We start from the raw sequence: 26,073 nt of genomic DNA, 5'->3' as shown, positions 1-26,073 counted from the left end.
TGGGCTTCAGAAAGATTACAGTGGTTTTCAATGGGTTTCAAGGGCGTTCCAGAGGTATTCAAGAGGAATTCAGAGTGTTAAGGGGGTCCCAGGAGTATTTCAAGGCGTTCCAGGAGGCTCAGGAGCAACCCACGTGTTTTCAAGGGATTTAAGGTTCGTTCCATGAGTGTCCTTGGGGGTTGAGTGGGTCCCATGGGTTTCCAGGAGAGTTTAAGGGGCTTTTAAAGGCGTACTTTTCTTCTGTCGTTTTCGCTTCTAATCAAATCTTTTCAGCCATTTATACATCTAGTCATGTTTAAAACGATTTCATTCCACTAGAGCTCTCTTCAAATGTGCGATTCCTTGTCATTCAAATGAATTGTCACTAGCTCGGACTAGCTGGGCACAAAACACGAAAAACCCGGAAAAAAATCCGCCAGAGTGAAAAAATATCGGATGTCGGGTCAAAGTCGGGTCAATTTTTATCAAATGTTGGACCACTGTTGGACCCACGTCGGGTAACTGTCGTGTCTGTGTTGGGTTTGGTGGCCAAAATAAAAACAGGTGAATCATAGGTTGATGTCGGGTTATACGTCATCAATTACGAACAAAGCTTCAACCGTTCAACAATTGGCGAGAACCGTCCAACATTAGGATGAGCTAGCTTAAGGAAGCGTTCAACATTTGGGTTACAGACTTCCCATACAAATGTTCTATTTTCTCTTAGAAAATGGAATTTAAGGGAATACAAATTCAATGGGCAGTATGAGGGATAAGTAGATCTAGACGATCACTGGATATGTTTCAACTGAAGTGGAATTAAGCACGGAAAAACAAACGAAAACCAAAATGCCGGTACTAACCGTTCAACAATTGGCGAATTACCCTATTAGCTGAATTGCAAGCTTCAAAGAACAATTATTGTCCTCTCCACGTTATTAGAGCTTCGTTATTTGGTTCTTTTTGCCTTTCTCGTACACTAAGTGTACTGGAAAGGCTATATGTTCACTCCAAAAACGACTTTTTTTTTTTGTCGGGGCCCGTGGCGCAGTGGTCCACACGTTCGCTTCATAAGCGGATGGTCATGGGTTCGAACCCAGCCCCGGCACTTGCAATTTTTCGTCAGTTGCTCTTCCCCCCGAGAGCAGCTGGCACCTGACTCTCTTCGGAGCATATAGCTCTAACGGACCCGGAATTTGGATATCGGCGAACCGCAACTCATAATGGACTCCCAATCGGACTGGAAAAGGAACAGCAGCCACACATCAGCATCATCGTGCTCATCATTCTACCATGGACAGGGTAGAAAAGTTGAAGCAGAACAAGACACCAGTTCGGTACAGTTGAATTAGAATAGAATACATGTAGGCGCTGGCTGTACAAAATGTAAGCGCAGCGTCCAATTTGAATCGCTCACGTAGTGCCCTAGTGGACAAAAGAGCTGTAAATTAGGTTAAGTGAGTAAGAATAAAAAAAAAACGACTTTTTGATAGAAGGCCCGGAGGGTCAAGTCACATATACCAATCAACTCAGCTCGACGAATTGAGGTGATGTCTGTGAGTGTGTATGTGTGTGTGTGTATGTGTGTGTATGTGTGTGTACAAAAAAACTCACATCACTTTTTGGCAGTAAACCTCAACCGATTTTAATGACCGACGGTTCATTCGACGCGGAATCCGGTCCCATTGTTTCCTATTGAAAATGGTTCGGATCGGTCCAGCCGCTCCGGAGATATGGCCATTTACGTGTTCCGGACCAGTACCCTTGGAAGGGACCATACATAAAAATGTAACAAACCCATACATGCGGCACATCAAACTATGGCATTTTAGATAACCTGATGAACAGTTAGCAAGAAAACAGTCTCAGACCATATCTGAACCGGTAGTGTTCCGGAACCGGTTCCGGGTGTCCCGCCGGAAGTGGCCAAATATAAAAGTGAACCAAATCCATGCATGCGACACATCAAACTGCGGCATTTTCGATTACCTGATGAGCAGTTAGCAAGAAAATAGTCTCAGACCAGAGAAGAGAAGGGCATCTCAGAACAAACCAAACACACGAAAAGTGATAAATTTTAGGCGTGAAAAATCGACTCGATTTATTTTGTTTCTGCCCATTTCGTTTCCATCGTGTATAAACGTCAAAACAACTGCATGACTCAAAGTGTGTTGTTTATTTCAGGTATAATCAAAATAAATAAACAGATGACGTCATATCGATGATTACTTATCTTATTCTTCGAAATTTTGTTTCATTGAGAGCATATCAATTGTTGTTTTGACCACTATTGCAATAATATGGTACACGTACCAAAGGTGTTTTTGCAATTGCAGGCTGTTATAAAGCATAATAATGATGTTTTACCAATTTTTCTCAATTATCATAACGATTTTATACATATTCCCATCACTATTGTATCGCGTACCGGTCAATATTTTAAGAGATAAGCAACTTTGTCTGTGTCCTCGAAATACATTGTAATTAAACAATTTTTTTTTGCGAATCAGTTTTTGAGTTGTTGTACCTGCCTCCGAAATACTTTGCTTTTTCGTGTCAACACGGTTGAAATTTTCCGTGTAAAAAGTGTGGCTTCAACCGCTAGGTGTCGCGACCAACAGCATGAAATATTTATCAATTTCTGACTCGGGAGATGGCCTTCTCTTCTCTGCTTAGACCATATCTGAACCGGTTCCGGGTGTTCCGCCGGAAGTGGCCGTATATAAAAGTTGACAAAATTTTTGCATGCGCCGCATCAATCACGGCTTTTTCGACAACTTGATGACCGGTTATTGAGGAAGTAGGCTAAGACCACATTATGGACTGTCAGTAGTACCGAAACAAGTTCCGGGTTTCCCTCCGAAAGCGGCTAAATATGAAATAGAACAAAACCCATGGCTTTTTTGATGACCTAATAAACTTTAGCAAGCAAGTAGGCTCAGACTATTTAAGCGACTATCAGTAGTGTTTCCCAGCCGATTCCGGGCCGGCAGTGACACCAAACCCATGCATGCGATAGCTCAAATCACGGCTTTTTATGTAACATGATGAACAGTTGCAAGAAAATAGACGCAAGCCATATCAGTGTGTTACGGAACCGATTACGGGTGTCCCGCCAGAAATGGTCAAATGTAAAAGAGAACCAATACATGCGACATATTAATGACTTATTCAGTAACAAGATAAACGGTCAATCAACAAATAATCGCAGACCATATTTGGGAGAACTGGTAGTGTTCCAGAACTGGTGACAAGACGAGTAACGCGTCGGAAGTGGTAAAATATAGAAGGGAACTAAACCATAGCGGCGTTTTTGATAATCTGATGAACGGTCAACAAGAAAATAGTCTCAGGCCAAATCTAGAACTTGTGATAATATTTCGGAATCGGTTGCGGATGTTCCATCGGAAGTGTTTTAATAGAAATGAACCAAAAACATGCATGCGATATATAAAATCGCGGCTTTTGCAAAAAAATGTCGAACGGTTAGCAAGAAAATAGCCTCACATTAATTTTTGTTTTTTCAGGTAACCCGATGAACAGTTGACAACAACATAGTCTCAGACCATATCTGAGACAACCGGAATCGGTTTTAGGCGTCCCGCCGGAAGTGGGAAAACGTAAAATTTAACAAAACTCATGCAAGCTGCACATCAAATAGCGGAATTATAAAGGTGAACAAAATAAATGACAAAGCGATAAATCAAATTGTGGCTTTTTTGATAGCATGTAAACGTTGGGTATGATTATAAGTGAAGAAATGGTCAAAGTCTTCATATATGCAAGAGAACAAAATCGTGACCAAAGCGATCTCTTCAAATCACACCATTTCAGATTCCTGCAGTGTAAATGTATAGAAGGATGGATCAACGTTTTATGGAAAAAATATAATTTTCTCGCATCAACACATTCAGTTTTTCAATCTTCAATCCCTACTGCTCCCAATTTGGGTGCGGCTAGTTGAGCCCTCACTCTTCTCATTGCGATTGAAATTTGAGTGGAAAATTTACATTTTTCGCATTTTTCTCGTAGGAAGGTAAATTTTACATGAATCATGTTACCAATAATAATAAAATATATCCTAAAGTGTGCAGAAATAAACATTGGCGAAGATCACAAAGTGATCTGTGATTGTGAATAAAGTTAACCTTCTTCATGCATTAGCTGACGCTCACCCCGCTGCCGTAGTGGATGTAATGGGGTCATAATGACCCCAATACACGACTAGGGTTAAGGTGGTCAAGCAGTCAACTGAGAGGTCTGATATTTTTCAGCTCTGTTTTGCTGTTGAACATTAGATCGGATATGTATCATCAATAAGTTTCGAAAATCGATGATGGCTTTGTTAAAATTGTTGCTTTACTATATGAAGTGTTTTCAGGATTCAGGAACATTTTGGCTAACGTCGACGAAAAGTTCATAAGTACATATTCGACGAGAAAGGCACTATCACCACTAGGTGGATTAATCTGGGTTTTTTTATTCTACATATCTCCTTCCTTACACTATAAGCTCTATTCGCCAACTTGGGCATCACGAGATCGACATCAATTGCCAACTGTCCATATGAAAAGTGGCGATGTAACTACTTTATATTCTTAATTCTATTTTTGCATCTGCTGCGACGTTGCCTCTTTTGCACTCTCTACTTTTGACAGTAGATCGAAGAGCACGTAATACTGCTTCATCAGTCCAAAGTGGGATCCATTGTTCATCGCCGTTGGTCGATTGCCGTAATCCGGGTGTGGAGCATTAGAGCGAGTTTGCTCAAAAGAGGGTCAGTTGTCAGTCCGCTTCCAGACGGCCATAGTGTTGGACGGGTGGGCTCACGTGTCTCTTCAAGCGGCTAACGAGCTTTTTGTTGGGGGGCTGGGAATTTAGCCCATGACCATCCGCGTGTTCTATAGTGTTAGTTGACCCTTGGTAGTCCCTTGGTAATTTTGTCGAAGACCACATTCAAATTAGACGCCTCATTAATTATTTATCGACTTTTATCCAACTGCAGAAACTTGAACAGTGATCGTTCAGTTTCCCAGCCGGCAACATTGCTGCACATGGCGACAAAGATATCACACATAAATCATAGCTTCTATGTTTCAAGGCAAACTGCAGTGATGCCCATCAAATAGTGTAATCCAGCGTTTCTCAAACTATAGGTCGCAACCCACTAGTGGGTCGTGGGCAGATTATATTATCGGTGGGTCGCGAAGGTTTGTGTGATGTTCTAATAAAGATCACCCTTTACTTATGTCGAATCATGTTTCGAAATTTAAAAACACTCTGGAAGAATCAGTGAACCATCTCCGAATTATTAGTATATCGACACTGATTTTTCATTTGGGCCTAACTGACATTTTATAGTTCTCTTTATCGATCCTCTCTTTGTGTTATCACAGAATGTGTATTGAGTTTTCCAAAGATTTTTTTGGTTGAAATGCGAAGAAGACGACTACATGTTGCTATGAAAACAAAAATAATAATGATTTTGTTTGTTGTGATCAAGTTGTTAGCGAAAGAGAGAGTCGACGAAGAGAAATCGATTGAGTCAGTTAGGCTCTTATGAAAAAACATTGTCAATATATCAGCAGAGCTTTGGAAAATTTTCCCTAAATTTCGGTATTTTGATCATTTACCATATCTGATCATCTAGCAGCACTAAAATTCTAAAACAAACTTACTTAATGTTTGCTTACTCGCGTAAACATTGAGTATTATTTTAATCAGTATCTGTGTGATGAATCTTGAAATTTATGCACGTCCTAGTGCACGTCGGTACATACAATTTGTATGATTTGAATGACAACGCATTACGCCTTCATTCGACAGGAAAATCTTAAAGTTTTACATAAGCATAAAGTTGATACTATACCTCCACAGCCTTTTTGAAAATGTGTGACAGAATTCCTCAAATCTGTGGAGTACTGTAGTAATGCATGGAGCATGGCACAAATTTCCCAAATGGAGGAAAACGCGCCTCTAGAGCCGAACTACTGAATGCATGGAGCAGGAATGGTCAAATTTGTTTTAGAAATTCGCCAACTTAATTGCTGTGGAATGTCATTATTTTGACATTTTTCGGAAAACAGAAAAAGTTCTGTAATTAAAAAAAACTTCAAAATTTATAAAAATAAGTGTTGCGTAACGTAAGCAGAGCCGTAGCGTGCGATTGGCCAGGTTGGCCCACGCCAAGGGCGCCAACCTCATAGGGGTACCGAAAAGGGTCAAGGCTAGAAGGAAACAGGATAATGCTATTGTTTTCTTGAAAGTTATCAATATTTCATTACTTATAATATGAAAGATTGATCATGTGTATTTACGTTCTCCTGAATTCTAAAAAAAAACAGATTTCTCTACATTGTTTTGAATACATACCGTGATGTTAGCTGGCATTTTATCTACTATTTAATTTGGAGAAATTGTTTTTTTTTTTAATGAACATAACCTATATGCTTTAGAAATTCTAGTGCAAGTTTGTTTCTCAAAATTCCTAAACATTCCCACTGGCGAATGTATTGAGGTTACTTCCGATGATTTTCTTTGCATTCATTGAATATTTTACAGTTTTGACAAGAAGTATTTCAAATGGAAAGTATTCAGATGATGCTATTTCAGTTCTTACCATTGTTATTTCCTGTAAATGTTTATTTGAATATCAACTCTTGAAAATCTAGCAGAAACCATTCAAGTCTTATAGTTTCTTTCATTTCTTCAAAACAAATTTAATACATAAGAAATTACTTCATAAATTTCACAAAGTATTTCTTTGGAATTTCTTTCTGGGTTTGTTTCAGAAAATATTTTAAAATCTTTAAAAGAGATTACAGAGAATAGCTCCAGAGATTTTTACGGAAAATCTTTCGATGATTCTTTCAGAAAAAAAATCAATTCAAAATTCCTTCTGGAGATTCCTCTCAAATTTTTTCGAAGGACTATTTTGAAAATTCCTAGAGAAAGGCTTTCAGGAAGTTATCTAGGAATTTATTCAGAAAGGATACCTCCGAATATTTCTCCCGATAGTTTTATTAGATAAACTTCCATGGTTTCCTTTGAAAATGTCTGCAAATATTCTTTCAAAAAATATTTCAGGGATAAATTTGTGAATTTTCTTCAAGGATATCTTCAGAACCACCTTCAATGATTTCTTCAAAAAATCCGCAAGGGGTTGATATTTCTATTTCTTAATACTTGTATTCCTTCAGAGATTCCTTATGAAACTTTTACAGAAAATCCAGCAAAAATTCTTCCAAGTATTATTTTAGAAATTCTTCCAGTGTTTCTTTACAAATTCTTCCAGGAATTCCTTCAGGCATTTCATAATGAACTGCTCCATGTTTCCCTGAAAGAATTACTAAATTAGTTCCATTGGAAATTCTTGCTGAAATGTCTCTCGAATTCTCATCAGGTATATTACTCCGGATATTCCTGCAGGAATTCGTCCAGAGATTCTTGCATAATTTCGTTTCAGCAGGAATTCTTACAGAGGTGCCAACAAAAACTCATATATAGATTTCTTAAGAAATCCCTCCTGAATGTCCATGTTTCATCTAATAGTTACTGAAAATATTCTTACTGATCTTCTGGGAAATATGTTGATCAAACTTCAGAAGAAACCTTTGGAAAAGTAATTGGAAAATTCTAGTAAAACCAATTGAACTTATCTCCGAAAATGGGTAAAACAAATCGTTTGTCGATTCCTAAAAATCCCTGAAACTCAATTAAGTTTTTTGACACCAAATTAAGTTGAACGTTAAATTCAAAAAATAAAAAAAACTCAAGAGTTGAAAAAAATGAATAATTTCAAACTTTTACATATTTACAATGTCCAATTGTCGTGGGGCGCTAATTTTGATGCTTGCCAAGGGCGCCATGGGGCCACGCTACGGCTCTGAACGTAAGTTTATCACACTATTGAACGTGTTCGATACAAATAAACTTATATCACAATGGAAACGGTAAAAAAGCAGTTCAAATTTTCAAAAATGACTGATGTTATGAAAATACGTGCTGGTGGGTCGCCAAATTCTATTAAAATCAAAAGTGGGTCGCAAGGTGGAAAAGTTTGAGAACCCCTGGTGTAATCATCATGATCAAAGATTTTCATTCTGGATAAAAATCGATAATTAATAAATGAGGCGTCCGATTTGTATGTGGTCTTCGGCAAAGTTGTAGCTGATAGAGTAGCCTAGAAGTACCAAGAGTCGATTAACACTCTAGGACACTTGGGGAAATGCTACGGTCAATTGAATGAAAAACGTCGTTTTCCCATAGTAATTCCCATACAAACTTTGAAGGGCTTGTGCATTCTCAATTTTCAACCAAATCAGCTCATTTTTTGGAAGAAGGCTTAGAATCTGGTTACGAATGGAATAAACGGTGTGGAGCAAAAACCGATTTTTTGAACCACGCTAATACCTATATACTAGGGTGGCCCACACTTATATGAAAAACAAAAATTTCGAAAAAATACCAAGTCTTACTTCCTAAATCGGTTGTGTTGGACTCCCAGAAGCTACGTTCAAAATTTGAGCAAAATCGGTTGAGCCTAAGGGGGCGCTCAAAACGCTTAAAGTTTGTATGGGGAAACTTGGCCAAACGTATGCAGAAATTTTAAGTTTTCGAATTTTGCCGCTAGGTGGCGCTGTAAGCGTTCAATAATCAAACCCTTTGGTATTATTGTAGGTGACTATATGCCAGAGAACTTTCTCGAAGACCGCGAAGTGATCCGACGGCTGTGAAAAAAGTTATACCCTAGGCAAAGTGAGGCAAAGTATTGAGATTTCATTATTGATATTATTCCTTTACATGTATTGGAAAAATAACAATAAAGTTTATCCCCACTTTTCCTAGGGTATAACTTTTTTCACAGACGTTGGATCACTTTACTGTCTTCGACAAAGTTGTTTGGCATATTGTCACCTACAATAATACCAAAGGGTTTGATTATTGAACGCTTACAGCGCCACCTAGCGGCAAAATTCGAAAACTTAAAATTTCTGCAAACATTTGGCAAAGTTTTCCCATACAAACATCAAGCGTTTTGAGCGCCCTTTTAGGCTCAACCGATTTTGCTCAAATTTTGAACGTAGCTTGTGGGAATCCAAAACAACTGATTGAGGAGGTAAGACTTGGCATTTTTCGAAATTTTTGTTTTTCATATAAGGCTGATACAAATTTCGATTTTCTCTTATGTCACCGCCCCCTCGGAAAATTTTTTTCGGAATTCAACATTTTAAGGGGGGAACCAAATAAAATGTTCAAGAAATTTAACAAATTTAAGGTGTAATTAGAGTTCCCCAGAAAATTTCTTAATAAATTCGATGAGTTTACCGATGTTGCCTAATTGTTTGGATATTTTTCCATCGAATTCATTTATTATTTATCATCCTCCCCCTTGACGAGTTAACGATCACTGTGACAAAAGAAGAAAATGAGATTTGTTCCGGCCTAAGTGTGGGCCACCTTACTATATACCTATATGAACAAAAACAAAATTGAAAAAAATCAGGCTCGCCTAATTTTCCGGAAAACTCCAGTGGAAAACAAACATTTTCCACAGACACCACCTACTTTGAAAAATCATTACTCAAGAACGAAGTATCGTAGATACATTTTAGGCAAACTTTCTCAATAATAAAAATTACCAATAAAAAATTGTTTTCCACAAAATTTTCCAACAAACAATCATTGTTTGCGCAAAACTTGTTGTAAAACTCGTCTCTGAATTAACCACCAGAGATGTATGTGTTGTTACAATTGAATCAAAAATATTTGTTTCTGGGATTTTTTCCGGATTTTGAAAACAGTTTTTACGATTTTCCCAACCGATTTTTATCAACAGTGGAAAATTTGGTGGAAAACAATCTTCATTTTGTGTTTTTTTTTGAATAGCTGAGGAAATTTGCTTACGATTTCACAAAAAAAATGTGTCTACGATGCTTCTTGATTTATGTCTGTGGAAAATGTTTGTTTTCGCTGGAGTTTTCCGGAAAATTAGGCGAGTCTGATTTTTTTCAATTTTGTTTTTGATCATATATATAAATATGAACCCAACCTATGAAAAAAAACATTGAATTCTGAGAACCTTCATACCAATTTGTACGATATAAAAAAATCCCCATGTGTGCATTCAATCTATGCTTAGCTATTAACCCTCGAACGATCGCGCTGTTGTATTTTGTACAACACGTTGAAAAAATCTCGCTTTTTGTACTCAGCATTAGCGTGGTGCTGACGCAGGTAGTCAACCGCGCGAGTTACGGAAGGTTAAATGTTTAAACAAAATAGCACAGCATACCTACTTCATTAGATGAAAACGAATTTGGCGTAATTTTTTTCCTGTGGAAAACATGTGATGGGGAGAGAGAGATTGTGCTCAAAATGGAAATATATTTATGTGTGTGCATGTGTGAATTTAAAACTGAATTCAGAAGATTTACGCATTAGTTTTTAGTTCTCGTTCGTATTAATTTTAATTTTACTAATGCTATTCCAGTCAGGATTGGTCAACAGCAAACATCTTTTACCCAGCATTATGCTGGGGATTTACAAATAGATTACTGATAACCTAAGGAATTCCACCAGTATTGTGAAACGCTTTCATTCAGTGTTCTGATTTTGAAGCGTCAAGAATGATGAATCTAGTTTCAGTTTTTCTGTTGTTTCTCGCACATACCAGTTTTGCTACAAAATCTTACATAATACCAAATTTAAAGGTTATCACTTTTTTACGAGAACTTTAATTAAAAACTAATGTCAATTACACAATATTTTCAGGCTAGTTGGCATCAGGCGAATGATTACTGCAAGGCAAACAATATGCAGTTAGCATCGGTTGCAAACGATGAAGAGCACAACATGTTGATAAAATTGATGAACGAGCAGCTAAACTGTACCGTGGTGTGTCGTGTGTGGATCGGTGCCAACGACTTGGCTAATGAAGGTGTTTTCACGTGGACTTCCACAGGGAAAAGGACAGGGTTCCAAAAGTGGAAACGTGATCAACCAGATAATGGTTCTGGTTGGAATAAAGAAGAAGATTGCGTGGAAGTTCTCTACGAACCCAGTATTCGGTGGTTTTGGGAGTGGAATGATCTTGTGTGTGGAAATGATGGACATTTTGTTTGTGAAACGGAGAAACACGAAATTACACCATTTAAGTAGATAGAATAAATGTATAGAACATGAAACTTATTTTTATTTGATAGCTCCTCCACAGAAAACAAATTTTGAGAACTATACGCGACGTAAACATTAGAACGTTTAAATTTCCATTTCATTTCATTTGATTTCAGATAAAGGAATTTCTTGCACGCAAAGCTGTAAGCAAGATTCATAGTGCAAGCAACGTGTAATTTTGCGAACCAAATTAAACAATTTTAAACTGTGTACCGTAAAACGGGGTATCATTGATCAGCGGGGTAACATTGATCGGCTTGATCGACCTCATGATATGTTCAAACAAGCATGTTTTGTCGAAACAGTTTCTGCTATCGCTACTATCGCGGTATATCGCTGTCTGCTATTAGTATGCTATTAAATGACATGTAATTTTTTAAAAATGAATTTCATAAACATTGAAATAAATCGATTTTTCATAACTGTGTTTCGTAACGCAATGAGATACATTGACAAACATTCATGCATGGCATGAATACTAGATACAATATGAGGTTCGAAATCACTGTATTACTTCAATATGATATCCTAGAGTTGGATTTAATAACCGAAACTTCTATGAAGCTGCTACTTTTCAATAGAATATAGGATTTATTAAAAGCAGGCTATCAATTCCTTAAGCCATTGTCTACCTTTAGGCGTTATTCGCGATTTGGTGGATCTTAATCCAAAAATATCTCAAAAAGTACATAACTTGTAAGAATTTGGACAACATATTCGAAATCAGCGACCCCGAATTTAGTAAGAAAGGGTATTTTCAACACAAACGAACATTGATCACTGACATGATCAATGTTACCCCAAATCAACAAAATCAAAAATTTGATTAAAAAACCTATTTAAACATGTTTTAAAGTCTTACAGTACTTTTTCGAGTAGCTCAACACATACTCAGAGGGCCAGTACTTGTTTTAAAAATATAAAACTTGTAAAGTTTGCTTAAACAAAATAATTTTTCAAGAAAGATCGAAAATTCTGATCAATGTTACCCCGGATTACGGTATTTAAATGTTTCCCCTAAAACAAAGTTGGATATTTTTTTTATCTTTTTTTAACTAGGTTAATATTAGATAGAACTGAAACAAGCGATTTTTTAGTGTTTGAGTTTATTCCAAAAAAAAATAGTGTGAAAAAGCTGTAAATGACGCTGGATACTGACACTTTCAACACTGCATGAAAAGGAAGGCGGATACTTAGGGGCATATCTCAACATTGCATCCCCCTTCCCTCCCCCCATTTCCCCTAACTACTTCTTTCCCGTAAACCAACCTTATACCTAATCATAAGTAAGTACTCCAACTGATCTGAACACAATCAAATTCTATTTAGGTAACGTTACCTAAATGAAGAGACCTTAATAGATTTTACCTAAATGGATCCTACGTAAATGGAGGTTTGAGTGTACCAATATCTCCAATTATATTCAAGAAAACTAGCTGACCCGACGTGGCTAGCCACGTTTGCTTAAAGAGTTTTCACAATTCATAGAATTGACATAATAGCTTAGAAACGTCTGCTTTAAGTTTTTTGCTAATCTACAACTCTGTTCAGAATATACATTCCAGAATTTTCTCCCAATTCTAAACAGAAAACTTTAAAATATGCTATTATTTGTGGAAAACACTTGAACGTTATTCCTACGAAGAATGTTCGAGAATGTTCATAAACCTTCGAATTCATCTTCTGGTTCTCACTGGAATTTACCTAAGATCTAATTTCTGCTCCCAGGAAAGTTTCAACAATTGTTTTTAATTTGAAAGAAACAGTTCACGAACATTTCATTTACACGCCTTTTATTTCGTTCGAAATTTGTCCTAGAATAACTTCTTTTCTTTGTTCCGGAAACATTCTTTCGTTTATAAAAAGAAAGCATATTATTTCCATCGAAGAGTGTTCTAGAATATGCTAGAAATTTATTTGTCATATTCTGCTTTTTCCTCATTGCCCAGGAAGGTTCAAGTTTTTTTTTTTTCATAATTGAAATAGATACCTCTCGAATATTACATTGACCTTCTTGAAGAAATGGAGTTTCTTCGATTACGCCGAAACAGAAAAATCTCGAACACTCGTGGAAAGCTCTGGAGCAGTTTTTGTAATCGAACTTCCACCCGGTTCTTTCTTTACTATTTCTTCTTCTTATTCTCTTTTCTCTAAATCATACAATGCCCTCCCCACCATTGCACGTTACGTGAAATATTTCAATGAAATTTAGCTAACCGAAACGGGAGGACATACCCAGTCAACCAGTCATCGTATAAAATGTTGTATAAGATGTTAAAGAGGAGGCGATATGCCCACATTTTACATGCGCCTAAATGGAGGCATGCACGCATATGGACTCCACTTTATCATCTTATGCAACATCTTATACGATGACTGGTTGTCTGGGTACAGACAACTCCGCGATTTATTTCATACATTCCATCCATTAAGGAGATTTTTGAAACTTCTGGAATAACATCTTCCAGAGGTTTCCTCAGAAGCCATTGTATCAATAAATATGCGAAACATTTCGCTCAGCATTGAGTCGAAGCGCCAGAAGGTATACTATCATGTATCCACCTTTTGATTGTAAATGACTATTGTAGGGGTCTTGTCCATTGAATGGAAGAATATTCTAGAAATTAGCAGACCCAACGTGGCTAACCACGTTCCTAAAAAAAGTAATTTTCTTTATCCAATGAAGAAAATCCCAGATTCTCCTGGAAAGAAAATTTATAGAAGCTTCCTTGAATGCTTTTGTATAAGTGCATATGTGAAATATTTCACTTAGCATGGTGCATCTCTTTGGAAAGCGCCGGAAGGTATGCTATTTTGTATCCAACCTTGAGTAATATATGCTTGTTGTAGGGTTCTTGCTCATGTAATAATGGAACTTCTAGATCTTTCTACTGGATTGATGCAGCAATGCAAAAATGCAGCGATGCATCAATGAAACGATACAGCAATAAAGCGATACTACAATGCATCGATGCAACAATACAATACACCAATGCAAGAATGCAGCGATGCACCTATGCAACGATGGACCAATTCAGCGAAGCACCAATACAATGATGCACTAACGCAACGACGCACCAATTCAACGACGCACAAATGCAACGATGCACTAATGCAACGATGTACCACTGCAACTATGCGTCCATGCAACGTGCACCAATGCAATGATGCACCAATCCAATGATGCCCTAATGCAACGATACACCAATGCAGCGATGCACTAAAACAACGATGCACTAATGTAACGATGTACCAATGCAACGATGCACCTATGCAACGTGCATCAATGCAATGATGCGCCAACGCAACGATGCACAAATTCAACAACGCACCAATGCAACGATGCATCAATGCAACGATGGACCAATTCAGCGATGCAACGATGCAACAATGCAACGGTGCACCTATGCAACGTGCACCAATGCAATGATGCACCAATGCAACGATGCATCAATCCAATGATGCACTAATGCAACGATACAGCAATTCAGCGATGCAGCAATGCAACAATGCAATGACGCAACAATGCTACGATGCATCAAATCAATGATGCACTATTTCAACACAGGTTCAATGCTACAGTGCAATGGTTATTGAAGCTTTTATTCTGTGAAACATTTCAATGAAACATTTCAGAGCGTGACGGAAGGACAGACAACTCTGGGCTTTTATATATATGATGTATTCATTTCATACATACCGTTTTTATGCGAAGAGAGGCAGTATGTGGTATTAGGACAGGGATAGGAACACTCATTTGCAATGAGTTACACTCACTTGCTATTTACTCAGCTCAGAAGAGTTTAATTCAGAAGCGGTGTATGGCCGACTTTTACCTTGCAGTTTTGTCTGAAAGTTTGCCGAATGTGGGCTCCGTGACCGTGTGGTTAGCGGCTTCAGGCGTCTAGGCGTTCCGTTATCCTTGGAGTGCGGGTTCGATTCCCGCTCCAGTTGGGGAAAACTTTTCGTCAAACGGAAAATTCTCCATTGGGCCACTGGGTGTTATGTGAGTTGTCCGTTGTTTCGTGTTAGTTATGTTCAGTGTGTGCAGCCTCTGGCTGAAGACGGTGTAGTGTCTTTAATAGAGTAGGGGTCGCGCTCGCATACTAGAGTCGTGACCACCCTTTGATACCGTAATCTGATCACAATCACTCACTTGCAAAGAGTTACACTCACTGGCTATTTTCTCACCTCCCGACACGAAGTGTCGTAAATAAATAATAATAATAATAATAATTTTCGTCAGCCAATTAAACGCCCCATAATAAATTGAAAATTTCCATAAATAATTCGAAAATTGCCAATAAATAAATAGGGATGGAAGCAATAATAAACTATAAAAGTTCAATAAACAAACCAAAAAGCGCATAAATAAATCAAAACTTCCCATATTTTCAAGCAATAAAAAATGCCAGAATATCCACAAATAAATCAAAAATTGCAATAAAAACTATATTTTTTCCAACAAGAAATTTAGAACATACTACATCATAGAACTATTATGATAGAAAGACTGAAACTATGTGTGAAATTTAACAGACAACCGCTTGCTGTCCGAACTCGCTAACGCACGTCGGAATTTGAAAAGGGATAACATCTCTGCTCGCATTATACCGGGCAAATTCTTGGATCTGTGGATTACCTACATCCGAATCGACGCAGTCGATAACAGTAAATACAGAAAATATTTCAAAAACATATTTTGATATTAATATGTTATCGATAATAATCGAAGAGTTAAATTTGTTATGATTGCAACTCATAACTAAGTAAGTTACTTACTTACTATTAAATTATTCTCTTAGTCTCACAAACCCGCCAATAACACGGGTGTCATCACTATGACGTAAGAAATATTATCGAAAAACTATATTCTGTTTTTAATTCATTTTAAGAAATTTGAAGTTAGTTCACTACAAAGCAAGATAATTGAATTTCAGTAATTCCTTTATTTTCAAATGACGAGCTTTGAATTCCAGCTGTAATTTATAAACTGTTCTACTTTAATTGTTTTCGGAGCAAGGTTTTGAAACCAACAAGTAATTATACTTGAAAAAGTTTGGTTGTCGACAAGGATGCGACCATTCATTTGCAAAGATTTATATTCATTTGCTATTATCTCAGTTCAGAAGCATGCTATCGAAAAACAATGTATGGATGAACTTAACCTTGTAGTTTTATTTGAAAGTTTGCCGAATAACATTGGGGTCGCACACGCATACCAAAGTCGTGAGCGAGCTATGAAGGCAACTTTCCACAGCGTGCATGTAATTTATACTGCACCACAGTGTAAAGTTCATCTTAAGATTTCTCTGAAAATTTCTTTGAGAATTTCACCAGAAGTTTTTACGGATAATTCTCCAGGATTTTTTCAAAAGATTCTGATAAATTGCTCAGAAGAATTACTTTTAGAACTTCTAAGTAGATTGCGCCAAAAGTTCTTTTAAAGACTTCTCCAGGGATTTATCGAAGGGTTCCTCCAGAACTTTCAAGTGTTTTTCCAAATATTATTTAAGGAGTTTTTCAGTGGATTCGTTCAGAAAACTCCTTTCTAACTGAATACAAAAATGGAAAACAACAAAGGGACAGGTCATAATTGTCAAATTGTAGCTTTGATTTCAAAACTTGTCACTGATGTGCTATTGATTGTTTCAGAAATTACAAATACACTTTGTTTATTAAATTAAATTAACTGTTCTAATGATTTTACCAACTTCTTTCAGAGTATAGCATATTGTACTACATATTTTTATAATTCCTTTCAATTGTCTTGATATTTTAAAGAACAGTCGAGGTATCTAACAAATAACTTAATTTTTCAAATTTGCATTTGCACAAAGGTGTTTTTTAATGATTTCAACATTATTTATCACTAAATACCAAAAATTATCTCAATTTTTATCACATTCGCTTTATCAACAAGTTGTCTAAGTGCCTTGATCAAAATTTGGGAAAAATCGATAAAAGCATTTTCACGACATTTTTTTTTGGACATCAAGTTTCTTATTTTTTAAGGTTTTCTACGGAACATAAGAACTACCACACAGTTTCTTAGCTTTCTTGAACGCATTTAATCTAAAAAACTTATTTTTTCAGCTCATTCGATCCTTTAGATGGCAAAACTTGTCATACCATAAAAACGAATGCAGTAAGCAATAATTATGTCATTCGTTTGCTTAACGCTTGTTGGTACTGGTGTTGAGAAATCTGAAACAAAACAAATTGTATTGAGAAGGCCCGTAATGGTGGTTCTTGATCAAATATTCCAGTAAAAATTACTCTTACCAATCGAGAAATAGCTTTTATTAGCGATACAGCAATTTTTATTGTGTTTGGAAATTGATTATTTTATCTGTGAGATTTTTTTTCTTTTCTACTATGCTACATGTTTTTTACCACTTTGTGTAACTTCAAATTTTAATCATCTAGTTTACAGGAACCTATTTTTTTTAACTTTTACCAGAAACATCAACAAAATTGGTATAATTTGCTTCGTTAGCATGTTTACTATAAGAGCTAGAAAAAACCTTTTTTGATATTGTGCTCAAATTGAAATGACAGTTAATCATTATTAGTTTATTTATAATTTCTGAAACAGTCTATATTGTTGACAAGTTTATTAACAGTAAAACAATAACAAAACTTGTACTTCAACAAAACATGTTATTGAAATGTAATTTAGTAAATGTATATCAAAAGCTTCTTTATAACAAAATGAGATTGTCCAACAAAATTTATTATGGAAAAACTATGGCTTGATAATTGAATAATAACAAAACAAGATATAAACACGTTATGCGTTTTCGTAGTTATTAATTCGATATTCTTCTCTGTTCGGGTGGCCCTAATAACATTTTTGTTTAAAAACCGCAAAGATCTTTTGCCTTATTCTGGGGAAACCCCTTTCTGGGCAATTACAAAGAGAATGCTGATAATCTGGGGAATTCTAACAGTATCTCAAAGATTTGTCTAAGAGTATTTTTAAACGTAGAGTTAAGTATTCAAGGTAACAGTCTGTGGAATGGGTTCATTCATCCAAGCCGAAGAAGAATAAAGAAAACGCTGTCATTCAGTGTCCTGATCTCGAGGCATCAAGAAGGATGAGTCTTATTTCACTTGTCCTGTTGTTGCTTGTACATGGTAGTTTTTGTGCAAAAACTTACATCATACCAAATTTTAAGGTTAAAGCTATTGTTTGAGGAGACCCTTAATTTAACACCTAATGCAATTTGTGATATTTTTAGGCTAACTGGCACCAGGCGTATGATTACTGCAAATCAAATGATATGGAAATGGCATCACTTACAAACACTGAAGAGCAGAACACTTTTAAAGAATTGAGTAAAGTGATTTTGAACTGTACCAAAGCATGCAGTGTGTGGATTGGTGCCAATGACTTGGCTACTGAAAACTCTTTCGTATGGTCTTCCTCCGGGAAAAAGATGGAGTTTGAAAAATGGAAACAAGGTCAACCAGATAACGGTTTTTGGAATGAAGAAAAAGAACATTGTGTAGAAATTGTTTACAACCCCAGCGAAGATTGGTTTTGGGAGTGGAATGATTTTGTGTGTGGAAACGATGGATATTTCGCGTGTGAAGTCAAGAAAGATGAGATTATACAGTTTAAGTAGATATGATAAATACATGGAATACAAGTAAAAATATTTCTATTTTACTATCATCTTCTATTTCTATGCAAAAGTGTAACGTTTCTAACCGGGCTAAAATATAAACGACTCATAAAAAAGTGATCATTTTTCATAACAGAAGACATTGCCAATAAAGAAATAGGGGTGGGAGCAATAATAAACAAATCAAAAAGTGCATTATATACATTAGAGTGGGTCATCGTTTATATGGAAAAATTGAAAATTCAATGGTATCCCATCAGATCAAAGCTTTTTTGATCCCATTTCAGGACCCAAATAAGTGTGCAAAATTTGAGCATGATCGGTTATGTCTACGTTTTGCGCATCGCGTTTGAAGTTTGTATGGGGTTTTACATGGGAAAACACACTTTTTTGCATTTCTCTCATAAAAAGCTCGATTTTTTCTAAAACCATGTAACCGATAAAGTGAAAACATAGCCTAGGGTATCCTGAAAAACTTTGTCGAAGCCCGCGAAGTAATCTGATGTTTATGAAAAAAGTTATAGCGTTGACATTGCTTGGCGAAACAGTATGATTTTGTTGCTATTGTTATTCCTTTACATGTTAAAACATAAACACATGCATGCGGTTCCTTGGTTATAACTATTTTCACAAGCATTGGATAGCTTTGCGGTTTTCAACTAAGTTTTTCAGAACATCCTAGGCTATCATTTTATAGCATTAGTTAAAAAGTTTCAGACACACTTTTTCAACTTATGACATAAATGCAAAAAAGTTTGTTTTCCCATACAAAATCCCATACAAATTTCAATTGCAATGCGCAAAGTGTTGACGCAACCGAACGTGCTCAAATTTTGCACAGATACTCAGGACCCGAAACGGAACCAAGAAAACGGTTCCGATGACCCACACTAATATACATCAACATTTCCCATAAAAATTGAATTTCGATCAATGAAAAATGTTGGATTTTCCACAAACAATTGCAGTAAATGTCTACATGTTTCCTCAAAAAAAGTTTAATGTTCCTTAAATTAATCCGTTTTTTAGTAATAATTGTAATAAATCTCATAATTCACTGAACTGAAAATATATCAAAAAAGCATCACAAAAAGCGTCGTTTCGGTTAAAAACAAACAACAGATCCAGTAATTTGCCTGGTATAATGCGATGAGTGTTAGCGAGTTCGAGCAGCAAGCGATTGCCTGTATAATTGCATGCATAGTTTTTGCAGTCTATTCAGTTTTTCTATCATAGTTATGATGTAGTATGTTCAAATATTTTTAGTATGAAAAATGTTGTTTTTTTTATTACACTTGATGATTTATTTGTGGAAATTATGACATTTTAATTGCTCAAAAATTTATTATTTATGAGACATTTTAATAAATATTTGCACTTTTTTTATCTCCCTACTGGTCCATATCGCATTTGCACTTTTTGATTTCTTTATGAAATTTTATAGTTTATTATTGTTTCTACCCCTATTTATTTATGGGCAGTTTATTCACTATTAATTATTCATTATGCACTATTACTTATTCATGGATGATTTCTTAATCTATTATAAGACCTTCAGCGTAGTATGGCCAGCAAGAAACACTCAGGAAATTGAAATGATAATATCTTCGTAAATTTCTGGAAGATTTCAAATATTTGTATGTAAACTTAACCCAAAGTTGCCAAATTTTCTATAAAACGAACATAAACTTACGGCAGTGTCGTTGGAAATTGGGTCGACCAAATTTTAGGATGAAAGCGGCAACATAACCTATTTTCTATTAGCTTTCAACTGCTTTTTACCGAACTTAGCTAAAAAATCTAGGAAAAAAGTTATTAAGTAAATTAACTCTTGATGTTTGGGGTCACCCATTAAAATAATGTATCGGCCAAAAGTTTGGGGTCAGTATCGTAAAACATGGAAAAGTGGTTTGTTGAAAACTTTGTCATCTTTCATTCAATTTAAATTCTTCATGGCTTATTTGAAACATAATGAATGGTATTTAATGCACAGAAATTGAACCACACATATTTGTTAAAATTTACATACAGGTGTGTTCCGTTTTTGTCATTATCCGTTTTTATCACTATCCGTTTTTGTCACTATCCGATTTCGTCAACATTTCATTCCGTTTTTGTCAAATTTGTTCACCCAAACACTCGTGTTATTTATAGTTTAACATTAATCTTGAGGCAATGTATCCATGAATGAATTTGAAGCAATCCTTTCTTCTCCTTCTTCTTCTTCTTTAAGGTATAGCCCTACCAACTGGAACTTGGCCTGCCTCTTTAAGTGTTATTCGAATAATTTAACAGTTTAAGGCTTTCTTTGCCTGAATTTTCACACTACAATTTTTTACAAGACTTTTTTAAGGTGAAATAAATTTCACGCGATTTTTTACACGATTTTCTTGAAATTACACATTGTGCAGAACTCTTTTCTACTGGTCGCTGTTTCTTTCCGACGGGGCTCAAATCTCAAGTCTCTCTTGTCATCCTTGGTTTTCTTCAGTAATTCCTACTAGCGATTCTACCTTGTATTCCTCCAGATTCTTCAATGGATTTCTTCTGAGAAATTGTCAGGAAATAGCTCAGAAGTTCCTTTAGGTGGATTAGTCTTTCAGTTCCTTTAGGTGAATTAGTCTTTCAGAAATAAGTTTCTCTAGGAAAGAGGAGTCTAGGAACTTGGAAAAAAATCTGGGGATTTCTCCAGCAACTTCTGAAGGGTTCCACGAAGAAACTAAGGATTCCCAAAAAAAATACTATAGAAATCCAATCAGTTCTGAAAGTATCCCTCGAGGAATAATTTGATGATTTCTTGAAAGATAAGTTCAAACTATTATTGAATTGAATTGAATTGAATTTCAAAAGGATGTCTAGGTTAAATCCCACAATGATTTTCTTAGCCCACCTTGTACATTAGGGCCATTCAAGACCCAAACCGTACACTACGTCAGCGAGCTGTTTCCAACATAATGCAGGAAGGTGAATAAATTCCAATTTCTGGTAAAATATTTGAAGGGATCCCCAAAGAAACTTCAGGAGAAATTTGAAAAGAGACATCTAAGTTGATCTGAGAAGAAATTTCTGACGAAAACATAAAGGCTAGAACCACTATCAAAAATTCTTTCGAATTCCAAAAGATAAACAAGCGGCACAAGGTAACCTAGAAGAATTCTGGAGAAACTTATTGGGAAATTCAATATTCTGGAGGAGTTACAAGTGATTGATTAGAAAGATTTCTGGAGATTTCCTAAAAGTATCCTAGACGAAACATTTATAGGAATCTGTGAAGATGATACTCGTGAAGCAATGCCTTCCGGAAGAAAGTAAACACCCGTTTTTGTTAGGATATCGAAATTACGTTCCTGGAGATCAATCATTCCTGGAAGTATGACATATTTTAAAACATCGACCCGAGTACTTACAGGTATTACAGTTCGATATGTGTTATTCTTAGGGCCCATATAGCCGAGGCGGTAAACGCACGGGTATTCAGCATGACCATGCTGAGGGTGACGGGTTCGATTCCCGGTCGGTCCAGGATCTTTTCGTAAAGGAAATTTCCTTGACTTCCTTGGGCATAGAGTATCTTCGTGCCTGCCACACGAAATACGCATGCAAAATGGTCATTGGCAGAGGAAGCTCTCAGTTAATAACTGTGGAAGTGCTCATAGAACACTAAGCTGAGAAGCAGGCTTTGTCCCAATGAGGACGTTACGCCAAGAAGAGAGAGAGATGTGTTATTCTTGCGTTGACGAAAATAAATTTCCAAAAATGTGGTCACAAATGTGGTGTCGGCGTCACAGTCAAAAAACTGTAATTTGAACTGTGCAACCAAGATGTGCTAAAAGTATGTCTTTTAGCACATCTTGGTTGCACAGTTCAAATTACAGTTTAACAATTAAATTTCATGGTAAACTGCATATTTTTACTTTTGGAATGTGTTCTACAGTAAAACTTCCAATTCATATTAAAACGTTGCAAAATATTTTGTCAAAGAAAATTATTCTGTTTTTGTCAACCGAAATTCGCTGACCGTGTTGATAAATACGGAACATACCCTGTACTTAAACTTAACGTAATAGCCTCTTTCTTTGAAATGTGGTGGAATGTGTTTATTTTACATAACATTTTGACATATAAAAATTGTTTAATACGTTAAATTAAAGACATTAATCGTAAATTTGGTTAATTATCTTTGAAATGAGCCAAAAATAAATAAAATTGAGCTATAGATGATGAAGTTATCACCAAATCACTTTTCCATGTTTTACGATAGCGACCCCAAACTTTTGGCTGATACATCATTTCAAGGGGTGACCCCAAACTTTTGGTCGATGACATCAAGAGTTAATTTACTTAATAACTTTTTTCCCAGGTTTTTTAGCTAAGTTCGGTAAAAAGCAGTTGAAAGCTAATAGAAAATAGGTTATGTTGCCGCCTTCATCTTAAAATTTAGTCGGCCCAATTTCCAGCGACACTGCCGTAAGTTTATAATCGTTTTTTAGAAAATTTGGCAACTTTAGGTTAAGTTTACATACAAATATTTTTGTAAAAGTTTCACCTAAATCATGTTCAGAGTTGTTTTGACTTATTATCTTTTGAATGAGACCTAGGGTTTTGAAATTGGACGCGAATTGGCGGAGATATGGGCCAAAAAAAATGACTTGTTTTTGAGGGGGTGACCCCAAACTTTTGATCGGGAGTGTAGGTATCAATCACCCTAAATGCTGAAATAATATCTGACCAGCCTGGATTCATAAAGTGGGTTGACTTTGAAGCTGTGATTTCGGAACACGCTTCCCGTGGAACCATGGCTGGCCATAAACATTTTAACGCTTTGGAGATGGCATTTTCGCCTTTCTGGATGCAATCTCGCTGGTCTAGGATACGTTTGTAAATGTCGGTTTTCTTAACTGGGCTAATGTGACCCATCGGTCTCCAAAGGGTTTAAAGGTATTCTAGCATCAACAATGTGGGTAGAGACATGCTTCCAAAACTTCGGATTTTCCGAAAACCACGGTGGTCAGATCGGTCCAACCGAATATTTTCACGATAGTTAATGAATTTCTGAGTTGGATGACCCAAACATTACCAAAATCGATAAAAAGTTATGGATATATGATCGCTTCAATTTCGTGGGTACCTGGGTACCCTGTCAGCATTCCACGTTATATAAAAAATGCAGGAGCCCTTCCTCACTTTTAAATTCGGTCAACCCCATTACGTGTATTCAACTTCCTAGTCTTTTAAATATCGAGATTTGAAATCAAAAAAGGTACCCGGGTACCCTGCCGGCCGCACTAAACATGTTCACTATTAAAACTAGATTATTTCAAATGTGTACTAGTACTACAAGAATCCCCTAGACAGCATAAACACTTACCCGGATAGCTCCCGTAAGATGCCACACCTCCGGTCATAATCTTCACCATGTGGTCCTTGTAGGGCTTTTTCTTCTTCTTCTCGATCGGTCGGATGATCAGCAGCGGTATTTCCACGTTGGAGCGTTTCGGTTTTCGGGCGCCCACCGTCATGTTGAAGACAAGGGCCTTACCGACCCGGCTCGTTTCGGTCAAATCGACCTTGGCACTAGCCGTGGTGGTCTGTGTCGATTGCCCAGTGGCACTTTCTTCTGCGCGCAGCACCGTCGGAGCTGAAAGTTGAGAAAAGTTGCGAAAAAAGAGGATGATTATTTCGTTGGCTTTAATGGTGGCATTACTCAGCGTGATGCATTTAAATACGATCGGTTTAGCGAATTATAACATTTTAATCGGTTTTCGGGAATGGTATGTTTGTTATGAAACTGCGGAAACCGATCAAATCCCGTGTTATGGCTCGTGGTCAAAATAAAATCAACGATAATTGGTACGCGTACAGGAAAAGGCAAACAGTCATCGATATGGTGAATTGGTAACCGTTTATTCCATGTTAATGTTGGACGTTGTTGTGGTCTTTGTTAACAATCGATGTTATAAGGGAGAAGGGAGCATTCATTTAGTACGTCACGCTAGAATTGGGTTTTTTCGTCTCCCCCTTTTCCCCTAATTGAAATAATTAATATCAGTTGAGATAGCTTGATTGGGAAGTTAGGACAACTATATGCTATATAAAGGGTTTCTACGATTATATTGGTACACAGAAAATATTGTATAACTTTTGATTGCGTTCGCCAAAATAGCTAATTTTTTGACCATAAATAGTTTATTATGTGTAGCTAATACCATAAAATTTTCATTAAAATCGGTTGAGTATTGGCGCAGACATTGTCGATATCATTAAATGAGATTTTAGAAAATTTAAGCACCCATTTCAAAAAATTGCTTAGGCTATAACTTTTTTTGTTATCTTATCAAAACGTTTGAAAATTTCACTCGATACTCTTTACATAGTATTAATTAAGTGGTAAAAATTTGATCGAAATCGGTTCAGTATTTTTCTAGTAAAGATCCAAAGCTCAAATCGCTTCAAGGTAAATTTTAGGTACTTTTTGACCATTTTTAGTTCCGCGTGCACTATTTTGACTGTAGAACTGGTAACACTGTCTCGATTTTTATAAAACTTTGACAGTGTAAAATTGTTGTGTTAAACTGTTTACAGTGAAAATTTCAGCCACTTTTGTTGAGTACTTTCAAATTAAGAGCAGTTTGAATTTCACAATACCAAAAACCACATCTGCTTATTGTGGCGTAGTGCGACATATATGGCTATGACCATAGACTTAATATATTGCTATAACTTTTTAACGGTATGATCAAATTGAATGAATTTTTGACAAATTACTTCTATATACTTTACGTACACAAAAATTTTCATTGAAATCGGTTCAGTATTTTTGGCGCCAGAGTTGAAACGGCAAAAAAGAGATATTTTCCAAAATGTTTGGTTGCACAAGATTCTCAAGTGGCGATTTTAATGAAAATTTTATGGTATTAGCTACACATAATATACTATTCATGGTAAAAAATAGCTATTTTGGCGAACGCAACCAAAAGTTATACAATATTTTCTGTGTGCCAATTTCATCGTGGACACCCTTTATTGTTTTTCCAAAACAACTCGGTTACATTGCAACTTTGGACTGTTTGTGTTTGAAATATTACTTGGCAATCTAAGACGTTGAAAAGTGAAACTTCACCACTACATGCCATTTTTGGCCTGGCGGGCTTGTAAGTCAAATGACTACGAATTCGTATTTGTATCTAAAAGATCTTGGATTCAATCCCTGACCTATTATTTTGTAGTGTAAAAATCTTATTAGTCACCGGTGGCTTCAGCAGCGCTATTATTGAAAAGAAAAGCCATC

The 26,073-nt window shown here is 36.3% G+C and overlaps 1 protein-coding gene across 1 annotated transcript in view; it reads right to left on the bottom strand.

Moving 5' to 3' along the window:
- LOC109426373 (uncharacterized) overlaps positions 1-26,073 on the bottom strand; it is a 68,680-nt gene that overhangs the window by 13,566 nt on the left and 29,041 nt on the right. Inside the window, exon 2 of the mRNA XM_062848870.1 lies at positions 24,154-24,423. Within this exon, the coding sequence (XP_062704854.1) occupies positions 24,154-24,423 (270 nt within the window). The remainder of the gene's footprint in view (positions 1-24,153; positions 24,424-26,073) is intronic.

The sequence above is a fragment of the Aedes albopictus genome, chromosome 2 (assembly GCF_035046485.1).
Source record: "Aedes albopictus strain Foshan chromosome 2, AalbF5, whole genome shotgun sequence".
NCBI lineage: Eukaryota > Metazoa > Arthropoda > Insecta > Diptera > Culicidae > Aedes > Aedes albopictus.
The sequence above is the reverse complement of the archived record's forward strand: the minus strand, read 5'-3'. Positions and strand labels throughout refer to the sequence as shown.